The sequence below is a fragment of the Paramormyrops kingsleyae genome, chromosome 4 (assembly GCF_048594095.1).
Source record: "Paramormyrops kingsleyae isolate MSU_618 chromosome 4, PKINGS_0.4, whole genome shotgun sequence".
In the NCBI taxonomy this organism is placed as follows: domain Eukaryota; kingdom Metazoa; phylum Chordata; class Actinopteri; order Osteoglossiformes; family Mormyridae; genus Paramormyrops; species Paramormyrops kingsleyae.
Genome location: NC_132800.1, coordinates 20,273,551 through 20,292,139, shown reverse-complemented (window position 1 = coordinate 20,292,139; position 18,589 = coordinate 20,273,551). Strand labels below are relative to the sequence as shown.

Genomic DNA, 18,589 nt, shown 5'->3' with positions numbered 1-18,589 from the left:
ATTACAAGTACAATTTTGGATCTGATCGCGTGTACATTTTTAGGTGTAGATTTTCATCCTGCTGCAATGAGTTGGTACCCCATCCTGGGTTGTTCCCAGGAGGGGCCCCAGAAACCCTACGACCCTGAATAAGACAAGCGGTTTCAGAAAAAGCATGGATGGCAAAAATTTTTGTGACGTGGTAATAAGATTCATCAAAAATCAAACAGGATAAATTATGAAATATTGACAAATAGATCGATCCTGTTCATCTCATACAGTACTTCTCTTTTCTGTCACTAAGTTCTGATGCTTCAATTTTGGTGCAATTTGTCTTAACATTTCAACAAATCCAGATCTTCACCCATACAATGTGAATGCAAAAGGTCGGCCAAATAACTTGTGCATTGTCATGCTAAAATAATCAAGTGTGTGAGCTGGCCTTCTCTTTGCTATCACTATGCAATGCTGCTCCAATCTTGGTGTGATTTGTCTCAAAATATGATTAGGGCAGATCTTCAACATTACAACATGTCTGGAAAGGTTGAAAAATATCTGTCAAATAATTTTTGAGTTATCGTGCTAACAGGATCAAATATCTGAAACCCTTTTCACTAAGCAGTGCTCCTTAAGTTTTGAGCTGATCGGTCTCAAAATTTGATAACTTCTGGTTTGTAATGCCTACAGTGTGCCTGCAGACTTTAAAAAATTCATACAATACTTTTAGTGTTACAGTGTTCACAAAACTAAATGTCTTCTATTGCTGTCATTTCCATCCTTTAATACCACACAGTGCTTCGGCTTCATTTTTGGGGCTTAATAGGATCCATCAAATACTATTTGACTTATTAAATTCACAAGGTCAAATGTCATCCGCTTTCACCCTTCCCGGTTATTGACATATTGTCTAAATGGGATCAAGTGTGAAAACTTCTTGGCTATCAGTATGTGGTGCTGCTTCAATTTTTGGGCGATCTGTCTCAAAATTTAAATTGTTTTAGTTCCTCACCAGATACAATGCCCATGGAAAGTTTGATAAAGATCTATCAAATGGTTTTTGAGTTATTGCCTCCATACTAAAGATTCTAACCAGAGCTAAACCAGAAGGCCAGGGAGCACAATAATGCTATACTTTCCTGGTATTCTTCCTCCACTAGGGGATGAACTCTCTGCATATTGTGCCTGACTAGAGATAAAGGTAAATATTTATTTACCATCATGACTGCCTGCTTGTTTTCTATTAGCTCTCCTTCATTGTGAAATCAGCTCATTTTGGTCCACTGTTCCAGTATCACTTAGTTAAAAGCCTTTGATCAATGACCTGGTTGAGATGAAATCATTGTCCACTTTAATGACTATTCACTTGTCATATTAACTGATTATCTGTGCCAAAGTGTATGTGCACATATTGTTTGGACCCTTGACCACTTGAGTAGTATTACAAACAAATGTTTTGTAGCCGCAAAGAAGACAGTATATGTTCTGTCGATTACTTGAATTTTGTCCTAAGACATTACAAAGGCGAAAGTAATGCCCTGCTAACTGATTAATATTTATTAATTTATTTCATTATTTGTCTTTGTTGTTAAATGTCTTGGAAATTAAATATCAAATATCAAATTAAATATCAGTTTTATACTTCATACTAGAAAGTAAAACATTATTATTCAGATCTAGATCTTAGACAGTTAAAGGTTATTCTTAAGAAATAAATCTATTGTCAAGTATTAATCATACTTAACACTATTGTTTAAGTAAATCTAGGTTGAAAATTAAATAGTAATTAACTCAGTTTAACATAAACTCGAATAGAATTAATACTACTTTAAAGTTGTCTTCAAGAAGAAATGGTTAATCCAGTTCCTAATTTTCTAAGTACAGTTGTTTCAAGACGGTTGAAATTCAGGTAGCTTTGTGTAAACACTGTGAGAGTCTCTGTGGGAGTTATGTTGTGGGTGGGGTTCACTAGTTTCCGTGTTGAGAAAAAACTCATTTGATTAGATGGATGATAAATTAAATACAATTCAATCAAACATGTTACTGAACATGAACCATGGTTTAAATTTGGATGCCTCTGCATAGTGGAGCCTGAGTCTCTTTAGAGACCAAACCCAACAAATACAACATGATGTAACAAAAGGAGCTGTGTTCCGTGTCTGGATGTATTTGTCAAAGCCCAGTATTTAAACATCATGCAAATGCATTACAGGGCTCTTATATTGCTGTAGTTACACCCACACTGGTTTATTTCAAAGGCATCCTATTGGCTGGAATTATTGACTTGGCAGTGTGTCACTTTATTGGCTTGTGCTGTGTGTTTTGGCAAGTGTAAATGAATCCATAATGTAAACTTCTGCAGGCTTACGTAATCTCCGATGAAGCACGTCTGCTCATACACCTTTTGAGGTGGAGAAACCCTTACCTCTTATGTTTATTATTTAATTATTACCAAATAGTTTGCATTTTTTTTTTTATTATTCCTGTCTTCCTAGGGTAGAAGCAGAAATACCATAAATACCAGATATGTGGTGCCTCTGATGTTACCACAATAAATGGCCATATATTTGCATATTCCATTCTTCAGAATAGACAAAACAGCTCAATACTCTATTGACACAAACCACACTTACAAATTTTTGGCTTTTGGGTTGTTATGCTCACTGTTGTGCTCAAATTTCACCATAGTCTTTTCCGAGTCAAGACTGTCTTTAACAAATCAAATCCGTGTCAAGACCAAGTCCAATAGGGGGTGAGTCTGGTCAAAAACCATAAATTGAAGACTAAACACCTAATTAAACACCTCAAAAAAAATATATTCATTTTTAATAATTTGTAAATATTTATTAAAAAAATAGAAAAAAAAAATATTTGTAATTAATAAATAAATCATTTATCAAACACAAAGGTAACAGAAACACACCTCCACTGTATCTTGGATTAATAATTAATTTCATTCTAACATGGCTGTATCATGCTGAACACATTTGGTTCTGGAGCCAAAAAATATACATAACACAGTTCCTTTAAAAGTTCATTTAAAAGGCTTTTTAACTTTCTATTAAATTTCTATTAAATCTATTAAATTTAACTTTCTATTAAACATTCACATAATGTAGCTAAAAATAAAGTGCACATTCCTTATGCACTGTTCGGTACATCATTTTCGGTTCAATTCAATTTATTTTTATATAGCACCTTTTCACAACAGAGTCACCCCAAGGTGCTTTACATGGGTGTGTTATAATACATTACAACATCATTAAGAGAGAATTATACAAAAACAGGGGAAAGGAAAGATAAAGGAATGAAATGAAAGAAAGAGAGCCAGATGACAATGGAGGAGAGGAACCAAAAACTCCAAAGTTGAGAGAAAGAAACCTCTGGGGGTCCAAGGTCACCTGGCTGCCCCCCCCCCCCCCCCAGGCATGATAAGATTATAAAAAAGAAAGAATTGGCTTACTTGTTAAAATCAAAGTGCAAACTGTGATCAAGATCAAAGCCAAAGTCCATCAATGAGTCGATTCTCCTTGCCAATCTGTAGGGTGGCAGACTGAAGGCTGTACCCATGATGTTACAGTTCATAAGTCATGTCCACAATATCACTCATCTGTGGGACTGATCCAGCACTCCAGCTCAGACGGTGCCCACCCCCGGCACCCTCCAGACATGTGGGAAGAAAGGCAGAGATCATGGGTGGTCAGAACATGCATAGTCACATTAATGGATAAGCACAGTAGATAAAAATAGCATGTACAGCAGCACCAGAAGCCATAGTTACAGCATGTTATGTGTTAGGTTGTGGGCAAGCTAAACTGAAGTAATAGGTCTTCAGTCAAGATTGAAAGACTGAGACCAATTCGGCATCCTGAACATTGGCTGGCAAACCATTCTGTGATTTGAGTGGATGATATGGCTTGTAAACATGAAGTAATTCTATTAGGTAGGCAGGTGCTAGACCTTTAAGTGCTTTATATGTAAGTAGGAGAAATTTGAAGCTATTTTCAGTTCAGTATGCACAATGAATCAAAACAATACATGTATTGACATGGATAGAACGTAAATTCAGAAGTAGATGATCAGCATGGAAAACATTATGTTAATTGTGGCTGAGAGTTGGCCATGACCAGTGCTGGCCACAGTCAATCATAAGTTTGGGAACATTTTGGTTTCCCAATTAAGTACACCAGCACTGTACATTTACAGCATCTAGCAGACACTCTTATCCAAAGCGACTTACATATTTTCTAAATTCAGGGACAGTCCCCCTGGAGCAAGTTGGGGTTAAGGGTCTTGCTTAGGGACCCAATGATGGTAGAGTCAGAACTCAAACCTGTGATCTCCAGAGGCAAGCATCCTAACCACCAGACCACCAATACCACAATGCTGTAGAGAGAGTCGTTGATAAGAACAGTGATCTCATTTATCATAATGTGCTTAGAAGAGGTCTTAAATGTGTATGTATGAATCGCCAGAACACACAGGCAAATTGGTATTTATCCTTCATGCATAGCCCTCCATGAATCGCCATCCATCTTTTCACAGTGGAGGGGTTTGTGCGCCTCTGTCATTCTTGAAGCTATATGGTTGGGGACAATTGCCCCTGCTAGGGTCTCCCAAAGCAAATTGGTCATAGGTGAGCGGCCAGACAAAGTGAGATTGACCTCTAAGGATGAATAACATAAAGGACTATGTGGCCCTGCTCTTGAGCAAGGCCTGGGTGGGGGAGGTTGTATGTGAGCAGCTGGTGGTTGGGTATCTAGCAGGGTGGGCCATGGCAGTCGGGTGCAATGTAGATTGGATGGTAGTCAAAAGCAGGGGCCTTGGTGGACCAATCATTGGCTACCAAACCTGGGTCAAGGAATAGGGAATATAACCTATCTGGTTGGCAAAGGAGCCTGAGTTGGTGTGGACGGTAGAGAGTGAGATACTGCTTAGATAATGTTGGGCTCAGCACAGGCCCTGAAACCAAACTCTTGGAGAGGGGCTGGACTGTATTCCACTCTGAAGTTGTCCCAGGTGAGAGACACCAGACAGGTGTGGATCTTCTTATAGCCCCCTGGTTCAGTGCCAGTATGTTGGAGTTCACCCTGGTGAATGAGAGAGTCACCTGCCTTTGACTTCGAGTCGGGGAATGGGCTCTAAGTGTTGTTTGCGCTTATGCAATGTACACAAGTTCAGTGTAATCAGCCTTCTTGGAGACCTTGAATGGGGTGCTGCAACTCCATTGTTCTATTGGGATACTTTAATGCTCATGTTGGTAATAACAGGGAAACCAGGAAGGGTGTATTTGGGAAGACTGGCTGGCCCGATCTGAATCCCAGTGGTGCTCTGTTATTGGACTTCTGTGTTAACCACAGTTTGTCGATAACAAACACCACGTTAAAAAAAAATGATGTTCCTAAATGCACCTGACACCAGAGAACCCTAGACTGAAGCTTGACGATCTGTTTTGTAATTGTATCCTCAGATCCGCAACCACTTCTTTTGGACACTCGGGTAAAGAGAGGAGCTGAGCTGTTAACTGATCTCCACCAAATGCATAGTGAGGGTGTTCTGGGAACATCTGGTTTGTGGGACTGACTGAAGCGGCTGACAGGTACCAGCAGGCCAAGCGGAATGCAGCTTTGGCAGTCCTGAAGCAAAAACTCAAGTGTGGGAGGAGTTTAGTGAGGCCATGGAAAATGACTTTTGGTTGGCCTCAGATTGATTATGGCAAACTGTCATGCGACTCAGGAGCGGGGGGGAGCAAGGCTTCACCCATGCCGTGTACAGCAGGGGTGGAGTGCTGTTGACCTCAAAGGGGGATATAGTCAGGTGGTGGAAGGAGAACTTTGAGGACCTCCTGAACCCACTGATATGGTGTCCTTGGAGGAAGTAGAGCTGGAAGACTCAGAGGAGGACTTACCCATCACTAGGGCTGAGGTCACTGCAGTAGTCAAAAAAACTCTTCAGTGGTAAGGATCCAGAAAGCTCTTGATGTTGTTGGGTTGTCTAGGCTGACTCACCTCTTCAACATTGCGTGGAGGTTGGAGGCAGTGCCTTTGGGTTGACAGATTGGGCCAGTGGTCCAAATCGTTAAGAAAGAGGGATTTTTCAGGGACTTTTGTCATGTTCACACTGTAAGAACTCAGTCCCTAGTTACTTGGAGACATTTCCACAACTCTTTTTTAGTACCTGCTCCAGAGTAGGTTCTTTACCTTTGAATACAAACTACTGGGGAGATGCTTACAGTGATAGCTTGATTATTTGTTGACTACAAACACTCAGAAGTACAGAAAAAGAGATGTAGGGGAGCAAAAACTGATGGAATTATTTTTGTAAACTAATTACACTTAAAGCACAAATTAATATATTTTTTTCTTGCATCTCCACATGATTTGCCACAGATGATTTGTATCGTAAAGCGCAAACAGCTTGACTGCAGTTTTTTTACATTCTGTGGAAAACAAAAAATCCATCTGCCGGCCAGATTTAATAAGAACCATGAACATGTCGCAGGTCATACAAGTAAAATATGGTAGCACTTGGCAGACCGTGGCATCACGGTGGTAGCGAAAGATGTGGAGGCTCTTTTTAAGGGGAAAACAACACCCCTTTATTAAGTCCTGAAAAGGACTAACATAGGGACTCATCAAGCAGCAGAACAAACCACACTGGGGAAAAGCAGGAAGGTCAGATGCCAGACAGCAAGGTACAGACAAGGTGGGTAATTCGCACAATAACTAGAGACGCTCGAGGATCGAACAAGGTTCACAGAAGACACAGTCAAGCACACAATTGACAATTGGGAGCACAAGTATTAACAACAACATACAGCAAGGGGCTACTTACAGTGACTTGCAAGGTATGCCTGGATATGCTTATCCCACTGGTGCTACACTGCCCCCCCCAAAAGGTCAGCCATCCTGGTGACCACCACCCCCAGTCCCCAGCTCTATTCTAGGACAAGTCCCAAGGGTCCGGTGGCAGCCGCCGGTGCAGCTTCTCCGATGAAAGGGAGACGCTCTCAGCTCCTGAGCCTGCGAGTGCTGACAAGGCTGAGGAGACCAGGAGGCTGGCGGACGCTGCCATAGCAGGTCCCCGCAGCTGAAGACCGCTCCCCGTGCACAGCTTAGAGGCTGCCCCTCCGGCCCCCTGGATTGGGTGCCCGCGTACAGCTGCTCCCAGCAGGTCATTGTCCCCTGCAGATTGCAGCACTCCTCAGCCAGCCAGGCCTCCAGAGCACGGCTCGCCTCCTCGCGGTCACACTGCGCAGCCTCTACTGCCTCGGCCTCCTGTTCCCACTGGTCTATCTGCTCACGCAGCTTTTCCAGGATGTGCCGCCCCTCCCTGCTCGATCTGTGCCTGCTGCATCACTCGCTGCACTCCTGGTCCAGCTGGTTCCCCTTGAGCACAGCCCGCCTCCTTCTGGCCGAGCGGCGCCGTCTCGCAGCCGCATATTGCTGCCTCTGCTGCCTCGGCCAGATGCTTCTGGTGCTCACATTCCCCGCTCACACAGGCGCTCCCAGTCCTGCTGGCTCCATCCAGCTCACGCTGCCCCTGAGCCAGCTTGCCTCCAGCATGCGGCACGCCTCTATATGACTGAGGAGAGCCGCCACAGCCTGCTGCCTCTGCTGCCTCTGTTGGTCGTGCTCAAAGTTGGGGTCATGCCATGCCAAAGTTGGGGTCCCCTTCTGGCATCCCACTTCTGACACCAATGTAGTGCTTGGCAGTGGCAAAAGAAGAGGAGGCTCTGTTTAAGGGGAATACAACACCCTTTTATTAAGTCCGGAAAAGGATTAACATGGGCACTCAACAAGCACAGGAACCAAACTTACCGGGGAAAAGCAGGGAATAACAATAACAAAATAAAATAATAACAATAATAAAATAAAGTTAACAATAACTTTTTCTCTGCGGTATGCTTCTTTTTACTTGGTGTCTTGCACAGAATCTCATGTAGACAAACCAGGTAACTGCTGACTTGGCAGACATGATGAGGGGCAGGAGTGCACCGCGTTCGATTCACTCAAACGTGTGACATGACTGTGGACTCGAGACCGGATTACCACAACTCCGCCTGTACTTACATGATAACCACTCAACTAAGGATTTTTCAAGGTAAGGTGAGGTAATCAAATTGTGTGTACGACCAGTTCTGTCTATCCACTTATAGAGCACATGGTCACAGCTGAGTCCGAGGAAGCAGGGGGCAGAGGAGTACATTGCGGGGTTGCAGCATATTGTAGGACACACTATGGGTAATTTGGAAGATGGCAACTTATGTAACTGCATGAGGCTAATGTCAGAGCCCAGTCCCACCCAAGATATAAGAGGCCGCAGTGTAACCAAAAATAAACAATTATTTTCTACTTTATGAGATGTTTATATTTTGCTCAATTTTTAAAATTTGTTTTGTCATTTTTTCTCATCTCCTTATCTCTTTTCCTGAATTTGATGAAATACTTCTGTTTATTACAGAAACAAGTGATAATTTAACAAGACCGATGAACTATCCCAGAGGCAAATGAACAGCTAAGACAATGAAGTTGTATACTTTGAGTCTGTTTTCAAAACAATTTAAAGTTGATATGCTATAGCAGAGACTCCCAACCTGGGGGGCACAGACAGTAGCAGGGACATGTCCTGACAGCTGAACCAGTGTCTTGTTGATGAAAACTATGATGAAAATTATTCGTCGTCAAAGATTCTTTATTGATGAAAATGACACTACAATAAAATACAAATTAATGTATAATTCCAAAAACTTTGACAAAATATACAGACACTTTTGTCAATGAAAAAAAATCACACAAAAATATCTGGAAATAAAAAATTTGAAACTGATCCAATCACAAGTAATATCTATAATTAGTGTTGATTGTAGCTGCACGATTTGATAATGTTGATCTAACTGACTTGAAGTACAATGTGCATCAGTCTGTCTGTAAATTGTTTTGCTAATTATGTCTGTGCCATATTGGACTCTAGATAAGGAAATACATCCCAACATATGGATTTTCACATTTGAAGTGAAAGAAAATTAGCCTCAGTGCAAACCGTGTGAAAGTCTTCTTATCCCCAAAATGGGGGTGACTGGGGAACATTACATTAATTAATACTGTAGTGTGAGTAATTATTCAATAGGTAAGAGTAAACTGTTCGCTGTGGGTCTGGATTTAGGATGTATACCTTTTTTCCCAGAGCACTGTATGGCTTGTCATTGTCCTGTAAGATAATGGACACTGCTTTTATGGTTTTGTTTTGTAAATCCTGGAAACATAGCAGACAAATGCAACACATTTGCCCTTTTTAATAACCTGTGTTGTCACTGAGGTGAAACACAAGCACATTTGGATATGTGACCAGATAGATAGATAGATAGATAGATAGAATTATCAAGAGTAGCAAAAACAAATTATGCCTGCCGAAAATGTAAAGAAAATGGAAAATTTTAAAAATTGGTAAGCAAATGAGTAAGAGGGTTAGTGAGAGCTAGACACAGATAAAGAGGTTAGTTTATTTCTCTTGTCCATAGAAATGTAGTTTATATCTTTTTAGAAGAATCACAGGTCTGAAACAAGAAGAAGCTCGGTAATGTTAGCCTAGTGACACCTCTGATGACTCTCAGCTAAATGCTTTTCGTAGCACTAAGTCAATACTGTATCCGAGCCAGCAGGCTGAATTGCTTCTAACGGCAGTTCTAACCATGTACTCAAGAGGGTGCTGTTCTCAACTTTGCGTTTCATGTGTCCTTGAGATAAATAGTTTTGTACTGTATTATAAAATTAAATGAGACACTGAAATTAACAGCTCTATTGAGGCATAACCAGTTTATATAAATTTGCACATTCTTCTTTAATGTTTGGCTTTTTCCCTCCATTACATCAGCAAAAGTGTTCTTTTGCAGGGCTGTAACACTTTGTCTAGTTAATTATATTATGACTTTTCTCAGATTTAGTTACAGTTCCTTTCCTGTCTGATATGTAACAAAGTTTGTAGCCAGGGCTGCTTTGTGATCAGGCCTACCTTACAGCTTGCTGGTTTACAACCAGAAAGTGAAGAAGATAATGAAGTTAAAGGGACCTCAAGACCCCGAAAGGGTAGGACAGTCCACCTGTGATCAGAAGGTTGCTGGTTCAAATCCCATGGTCAGCAGGAGTGATTTCACCGTTGGGTCCAGGACAAGGCCTCTAACCTCAATTTGTCTGGGGACTGTGTGGTCCTGCTTTTTCAAAGATGTTCATCACTTTGGATAAAAGTATTTGCTAAATGACTGTAGTGAAGGCAATGTACCATGCAGTGAATCTGCCAGGCATCTGCCTTGCCTGCTGCAGGAAAGGCTCATCCTTGTGTGGCTTCCCTGCATGTCCTTGATCTCAATGCATCACATGTCCGATGTCTTCATACTGACTGAGGCGGGGGCTTATTGCTGACTCTCTGTCAGGTCTCATTCTAGGTGCTGCTGCGGATCACTGAAGATGGAAATAACCTCTGAGTAGTCCAAGTCCCTGCCACGTCTTCCATTGCTGAGTTGTTTTTCATTTTGCATTTATGCAGTTGTCACGCATTGCAGTGACACAACGTGTATTTTTATTTTTTTACTGCTACTGCAGTTGTTTCTCCTGCAAACAAAAATTAATACTGCATTCAAAAGCAGTTACTTCAGTTAAAAATCACAGAGCTCCACACCATGACAGAGTGCACTATTTAATATACAGAACTTAAAAAAAATCCATTATCCAATTCCAAATGTTGTTCTGTGGTTGTGCAAAAGCTTGCAACAAAGGCACACTTGTGAAGAACGTTGAATCACATGGACGCCGTCATGCCAAGTGTTAGCGTGGCTGGAGATGGGAGCGTTCCTGGCGTGGGTGACTGGGGAGGGGGTCTACCCACTCAGCGTGGAGCGAGCTTTAAATTGGCCCCTTCACATTTGTGGCCACCTATAATTTTATGAGTTTGCATTAACAAAGCCCCATACTCCCAGTCCAACATTTAAAGGAAGCGCACCGCTTTTGTGCTCCCTGTGTACTTTTGGTGCTCAAATTTGAAATATAATGTTACAGGAGATGTTATTACAGATGGGATGGGAGGGTCATTTTACCAGTGCTGCATTACAGGAAGGGATGTCAGAATTCCTAGCTAATCCTCACATTAAAATACAAGGATTCTACATAGACATTATAAATTAAGACTAATTGTTTCAATAATTCATGCATTATAGTAACATATTTCAATGATCATTTCCAAACATAAAATATTTATTGTTTTTTTATATTTAGTGAACATTACAAATGTGTCAAGAATTACACTAGCAACAGTTTTTTTTTGTATTATTGTAAAAACATGCACTGACTGAATATATCCAAGTTTAAGAAATGATGGTCTTGTGCGTTATTCAGTTTTGGTGACATATTTGTGTTACATTGTGAGGTACTGCAGTGAGAGATGAGACACTGGTTCAGGCCTGCATGCAGCCACATGTGGTGAGCGAGTGCGTCTTGGCATTTATCGTCATTAGTGTGGGGGCGAGTAAAACTTCCCACTGCTTTAAAATGCGCCAGAAACAGTGTGAATAGAAATGTATCCAATATGTTTATTTATATAAGAGCCTTGAGATTTCCAGTTTGAACTGAACATTGTGTCTGCGTGTGCATGTGTGTGTATGCTCCTGTGAGTCTCTTCATGTCCGTGTGTGTGCATGTGTGTGTGTCTTCATGTCTGTGTGCGTGCATGTGTGACTCTTTATGTCTGTGCATGTGTGTGTGTGTGTGCGTGCGTACGTGTGTGTCCTTCATGTCTGTGTGTGTGCGTGTGCATGTGTGTGTGTCTCTTCATGTCTGCAGACTGGTCCTTTCAGGAAGTTCTCAGCAATCAGTAGAGGAGTTGGATTACCACCAGTTCTGTAAGTATGGTTCTGGAGACACGCTGTGTAAGTGTGTGCCATGCGTTGCTCTTTCTGGACTCTGCCGTGTCTCACTGTGGTTCTGTATTTGAGGTAGACACTGGCTGTGTGCAGGAACACAGCTAACATCCAAACGCATATGAAATCCTCAACTGCTCGTTGACTGCGTCTCCCAGTTACATACGTATGTGTTCCCTGCAGTTCACAGAACACTGATTGATATTCAGAGAAAGGGAAGAGTCAGGCTGACGTGATGGAGTGTATAGATTTGATATACCTCTACATCACGCTGCATCCAGTTAAAACACTTCTCATTTTCCCTGTGGGATCTGTGCTTAGATGCCAGTTTAATGATAATTGATTTAACCTGTGAAAAGATAATGGATAAATCTGGAATGGGCATCATTTTGCACTGGGATGTAGCTATAAAGGAGCTGATAATGTTTTTTTTGTTTTATCAGTAATGGCAAGTCGTTTTGCGTGATATCAACATGAATTATGTCAAGATCAAGAAAGCTGGTGAAGACGACCAGGCTCTCATCTGCAGGATGGTCACAGACATGTCAACGGAGGAACCTGCTAAACCAATACTCAAACACAGCCATTAAAGCATGGAAATTCATATGTACGATAAATGATTAAAATTTAAATAAACATAATTAACTCCAGCCGAAAGCCTGACCAACATTCTTTATAAATACTGCACCTATTTGCACATGCGTCACTAACACATTTACTCCAGACGTAAAACAGGGGTCTCCAACTCCGGTCCTGGAGAGCTACTGTCCAGTAGGTTTTCTATCCTACCCGGCTTCTGATGAGTCACACCTGTTCTCAGGTAAATACCAGGAGCAGGTGTGGCTCATCAGAAGCCAAGTAGGATAGAAAACCTACTGGATAGTAGCTCTCCAGGACCGGAGTTGGAGACCCCCGACGTAAAGTTTAAATGTTTTTGTACTTAACATACATTTAATTTTGAATGCTGATGAGTTAATATCTTACAGTGTGACAAGCAGACTTTTACTGGGGTATTTTTGGCTTGTAAATTAATTTATTCATTAGTGTAATAGCACTATTATCATCTTAATGATAATTCCGTCTCCACAGATTTCTCCATTATGTCGTTATGCCACACTGAAGACGTGGCAGCCATCTCCACGGGGTCCTTCAGTACCTGAGTCTGCAGAAGGCGCCTCAGCTCCGGAAGACGTCCGTTTCAAAGAAATGGCGCTTCAGACCAGTTACTAACATATTATGAAGTCCTTTGAGAGGCAGGGGGCCTATAAAATTTGAAAAATAACTGGATTGGTCTGGACTGGGGGGCCCAACATGATACCCCTTCATGGGGCCCAAAATCTCCAACGCCCCTGCATTTAGGCCCCAGCTCATTCGACCACGTTGTACTAAAAATTTCTTCTGGGGATCATTCTGACCTCCTGTCAAAAGGCACCACAACATCTCCCCCCCAATGTGTCACTCGGCAGCCCACCCCCCAGCTGCATAGCAAAACTCTGGTGCTGTCTGGTCTAATTACACATATACCACATATACCATTAATTTGCTTATTTTTCTTCATTCCCTGCGCAGTATTGTTTGTGAATTGTGTACTTCTTACATTTGCCTCATGTGTCTTTGAAATTTGTCTTTGTTTTGTCTTTGTATCTGTGCACTTTAGGTATCTTGCTATATGCAAAAGAGTATCTTATCAGCTTGAAATGGGTTCTGTCCTTAATTATTTTCAGCTGTAATCATCTTTTTTTTTTTTTTACAAGCTAGTTAGACAGAGAAATCGTCAATAGCCAACACAACATATTCCAGGTACCTTTGAAAAGACAGAGGACACTGACTTTGAATGTCGTCACACACAAATCGGTCTTTAAATAATGATAACGTACTAGTAATTACTTAAACAGGTAACAATGCAATACTGTCTATCGACACCTCTTCGTTACGTCTATCTGTAAGAAAAACCCTATTAGATGAGCTTAATGGTTCTGAAGAAAACTTATATTTTAGTGACCAAAAAGTGGATTTTTCTGCGCATGTATGCTGCATTTTTGCTACATGTAGTAATTTACATGAATGCATGTCAAAAAAATCCAACACAACTGATTGTATGATCATATATATTTCTATAGTTCAATTTGTTTTTATTCCAAGTTTAACTCAAATTAATTTTAATCGTATTGGGTTTAGTGTTTGAGGTGGCGAAGGAAGGCTGCTCCGATCCAGGGCTGAGCACCGGCACTAATGAAACACTCTCTGCGCCCAGTAACTCAAAGACCTGGGCAAGCTGGACTTCCCCGCCCCTTTCCCAGCAACAAAGTCAGACCACAGCACCATCCGCCGTGTCCTTCAGACATGTTTCTCATTCCACTACTAACAAAGACACTAATAATAGCAGGCTAGCAAGGGCTAACCTGACTGCTAATGTTGGTAAATGGGGGGGGGGCAGTATAGACCCCATTAACGGTGACCAGTACTCTGTCTGAGGGAGCTGTCTGTAATGTATCACACAGGGCTGCCTACTCTTCATTCCCAGTCGCTCCCATTTACTTTATATGGTCAGTACCTTACACGACGGTGTGAATTTCGGTCTGTATGTTCAGCACTGGTAATGCAGGAATGCGTGCCTCATCCCATCAGTCTGCATCTGGTTTCACATCCACAGCAGGGAACATATGCTTTCTGCTAAAGGCCAGACTACTTTAGAATCCTTTATGTTTGCTATAGGCTGCAGTGGATCGTATTACAATAAATACAGAGACCGTGGGTTTGAAGATTAGGAATGTCAGAGATATTCCTTTTAAAATGTATTTTCAAACATGTCATTCCTGTTTTGGTAATCACACTTTGCAGCACACATGCACTAAACGAAGAGCATTTAGTCCAGACTATTCCTTGCTTCCCTTTCTTTGTTCTCTCTACATTAATTCCACTCCACCTTGTTTGCTCCGTATGGATCTGACTGATGTCCATGTTTGCGACTCTGGCTGGTCAGTAGGCCCACTCCAGGGCGCCCAGGACAGTACCAGCTGGGTCCCATGCGGTACCAGCCCTGGTACAGCCCCCTCCAGCTCAAACAGCCCAAGGCGCCCCCTACCAGCTGAGTGGGGAATTGCGGAAAGTATGCCAGCAGGCAGAGAAGCAAGAAGATCCAAAGGCCCAGCAGGAGGACACAGAAGAGGAAAAGGAGGCGCAGAGGGGCTCCTGAGGGCCCACCCAGGGTCAGGTAGGGCCCGAAGACCGCGGTCTCCTCCGCCAGGAGCAGGCAGCACATGCAGAGCAAGAAGGCATCCTCCGAGACCTCGTACCCGCGCCACAGCATGCCGCTCCCGAGGCAGGTGACCTTGGTCTCCCCCTCGCGCAGCAGCAGGAGCGGCTGCCCCGGCTCCGCCACCCCCTGCATCGGGTGCCCATCCGGAGGGGCGCTCAGGGGCTCGTAGCAGCTCCCCGTGGCATTCTCCAGCACGGACATGACACGACGGAAGCCGACCCACAGCACGCCCGCCACCAGCAGCCGGGAGAGGTGGCGGAGGGAGATGACGAGGGAGCGGCGGACAGAGAAGGAGAGCAAGAAGATGAAGGAGCCGGTGAAGACGCAGGTCCAGCCCCAGCCGGAGCGCAAGAACATCCTGACGGGAGAGAAGGACAGGGCAGGCTACTCAACATCAGCGTGGAGAGAGAGGAAGCATGTCAGCATGCAATGGGCCGGGTCTCACCTGTACAGGAAATGACTCTTCTTGGCAAATATGCTGTACTGTGAGACCCACAAGCTCAGGGCTGGTCCGAATACAACCAGGCCCGACAGCAGCAAGTGGAAATGGCGCCTGAAGGTGGCATTACCCAGCAGTCTGGCGGCCAGGTCAGTCACCGCCACTAACACCGAGTTCAGCAACATCTGTAGGCAGATCCTGCCTTTAGAGTCAGTGGGTGTGTGACTCCGAAGAACTGTCTCAAAAGTCCAAGGTTTGTTTTTCTTTTGTTGTCTTGTAACCCACTGGTGATAATCCAACAAAAAGGTGCTCTCGATAATATATTTGAGTAGTACGACAATCTGTATCATATAAAACTATGCCTTTGTAATATTAATTTTAAGCTTCCACTTGGAAGGAATGGAAAGGGTGCTTGAACGCTGCCCAGAGGATTGATTGCCTTACTGATTCAAAGCTTAATGACCTTGCAGGCTGGTGATGCACAGGTCAGTGGGCCCAGGAGCCAGTCGTCGCTTGCAGAATAAGGGTCCGCTGCTGAGCCTCTTCTGTCCCTCCTGTACGCATGACGCGTTTGGTCACATGGTATTTCCCACCGAGGTGCTGCCTCTGCTCACTCCTCCGGTTGCCCTCTGTTTTTCCCGTCTCTCGGCGAACTCCCTGCACTTCTATCCACATCAGTTCCTTCTTGGCCCTTTCGAACGGCCCTCACCAACACTCCACGTACCCAGCGAAATGACGGCGGCTAGCTGCTGGGCTTCCCCGATTCTCCTCACCCCTCTCTCTTTTACACTTGCGTTCCAGCGATTCAGAGGTTATAAAAAAAGAGGACCCTCTGCCCTTCCCACAGTCTCAACTCCACCCACTCCCCTGACAGGGAGTTACAGAAAAAGACATGTTCCCAGAGAGTGTCACATTGCCCCTTTAAAAAGCTGAGAGGTGATGGGGTGCACGTGTGCCCAGGCCCCGTGCGCATTCAAGCGTGCGAAATCCTCAGTGCCGTTTCACAAGGTATCATTACACGACTGCATGTGTGACACACACAATACACATACAGATATATATGGCACATGGTCTAGGTCAGCAAAGGACGGCATGGAACGGATGTAACAACCCAATCAAACAAATCTTCAACGTGCAGCGATGTCCGTTTGAATAAAGCCTGCAGAAGCGCTGCCAACGTTAAATAAAGTTCTGGCGACGTTCTAATGTTCTATGGTGTTACACACTTAACAGAAATCCTGCGCCCACACCAACCTGTGCGAGATCGACTGACTCACATGCTGCATAATAAACGGCCGCTTCCTGTCCTCTGCCGCAATGCGCCACACTTTGTGTACTGAACTTCTATTGTGTGAAGGCTCTTACAGTACTTTTTTTTCTCTGTTGCGTTGAAGGGCGATTAGTTTCAGATGAGCTATAATTCATTCCAAAAAAACAATGGCTAATTGATTCTGGGGAAGAATGCGAAAAGATATTTAAATAGAGCACCAGTGACTGGTTTCAGTTACTGGGGGGAGGGTGGATTTCAAGGCTAGCTGAACGGCTGGCAAATTAAAATCAGTTGTAGGGTACAGCTCCATCCAATTGGCCACGCAAGACCAATGTTCATTCTTATTAAGCAACCTACAGCACTTGTGTCATTTCGCATTTCTTTCCAAAAATGCTTTTTATACGCAAAATCACAAAGCTTTCCTGAATGGATATAGGAGCACTTGAAGAGTCAGACAGAAACAGACCCGATCTGCTATATTCTGTTGCCCAGCTGCAATGTCGACGACATTCTAAATAAGCCCCCCTCTGTATATTTTTAGCTGTACCCGCTCCAATTTTAGCCTCAGCTGTTGGTGTCGAAGCCTGTTTCTGTCAATCTTGGGGGGGGGGGGGGGAGCACGGCCTTCCCCTCACATGTCATCTTCATCACGCTCCTGCCATCTGTGCTTTTGTCCTCCGCTGCTCCGTCGTTACAGCGGAACCTCGTGGCTGATTCCTACGGGGATCGGGGGCCTTGTATCTCAACCACTCTATATCCAACCCCTCCCCATCCCACCAATGCTGGGACCTTCAGCAGTAATTTTAGTCCACCGGTCACATTCCAGTAGCTGCCTTGCCCCCCATCGCCCTCCCATCCTGATGAGGGCGCTCTCCATGTTCCCGGAGACAGAGGCTCCAGCTGGACATACAGGAAGCATGATCAGGGAGAAAGGCTGAAAAGCCCCCCACTATCTAAGGTGTTTTACAGCGCCAAATATGCAAAGATCATACTTATGGGTTTGGCAAGAATGGTCTTGCTAACTTGTCTCCCAAAAACAAACTTGAGGCGTAATGAATGATGAGATTGTTCTCGTTCAGCAGGGGTGCAACTGGTGCATCCTTGATATTTGGAGGGGGCACTTTCCACCCCACACAAGACGACATTCAGGGATTTTACTGTCCTCTGCACTTCTGTTCTTTGTATTGGGACTGGTCCTTGGCAGTGGAAGGTGAGGTAAAATGGGTGTGCGAGACCACAAGTATGGTGAAGTACATACACTATATGGACAAAGGTATTGGGACACCTGACCATTACAGCCACAGGAACTTTTATGACATCCCATCCTAAATCCATGAGCCTCAATAAGGAGTTGGTCTCCCCTTTACAGCTGTATCAGCTGCCACTCTTCTGGGAAGGCTTTCCACAAGATTTCAGAGTGCGTCGTGGGAATTTTTGCCCATTCATCCAGAAAAACATTTGCGAGGTCAGGCACTGATGCTGAATGTGAAGGCCTGGCCTGCAAACTCTGTTCTAGTTCATCCCAAAGGTGTTTGACGCGGTTGAGGTCAGGGTTCTGTGTGGGCCAGTCAAGTTCTTCCACACCAAACTCACCCAACCATGTCTTTATGGACCTTATTTTGTGCACTGCGGCATAGTGTGGAACAGAGAAGGGCCTTCCCCAAACTGTTCCCACAAAGTTGGAAGCATGGAATTTTCCAAAATGTCTTGGCCAGGGAGTCATTCAAATCCAACATC

The 18,589-nt window shown here is 43.6% G+C and overlaps 1 protein-coding gene across 1 annotated transcript; it reads right to left on the bottom strand.

The window, feature by feature from the left end:
* Positions 1-13,978: 13,978 nt before the first annotated feature.
* LOC111835604 (fat storage-inducing transmembrane protein 1) lies at positions 13,979-16,453 on the bottom strand. The gene is made up of 2 exons (XM_023796092.2): positions 15,589-16,453; positions 13,979-15,501 (listed from the first exon to the last, which is right to left on the bottom strand). Exons 1-2 carry the CDS (start codon positions 15,930-15,932, stop codon positions 14,796-14,798), a joined length of 1,050 nt encoding a protein of 349 aa, XP_023651860.2. The 5' UTR covers positions 15,933-16,453; the 3' UTR covers positions 13,979-14,795.
* Positions 16,454-18,589: the final 2,136 nt, after the last annotated feature.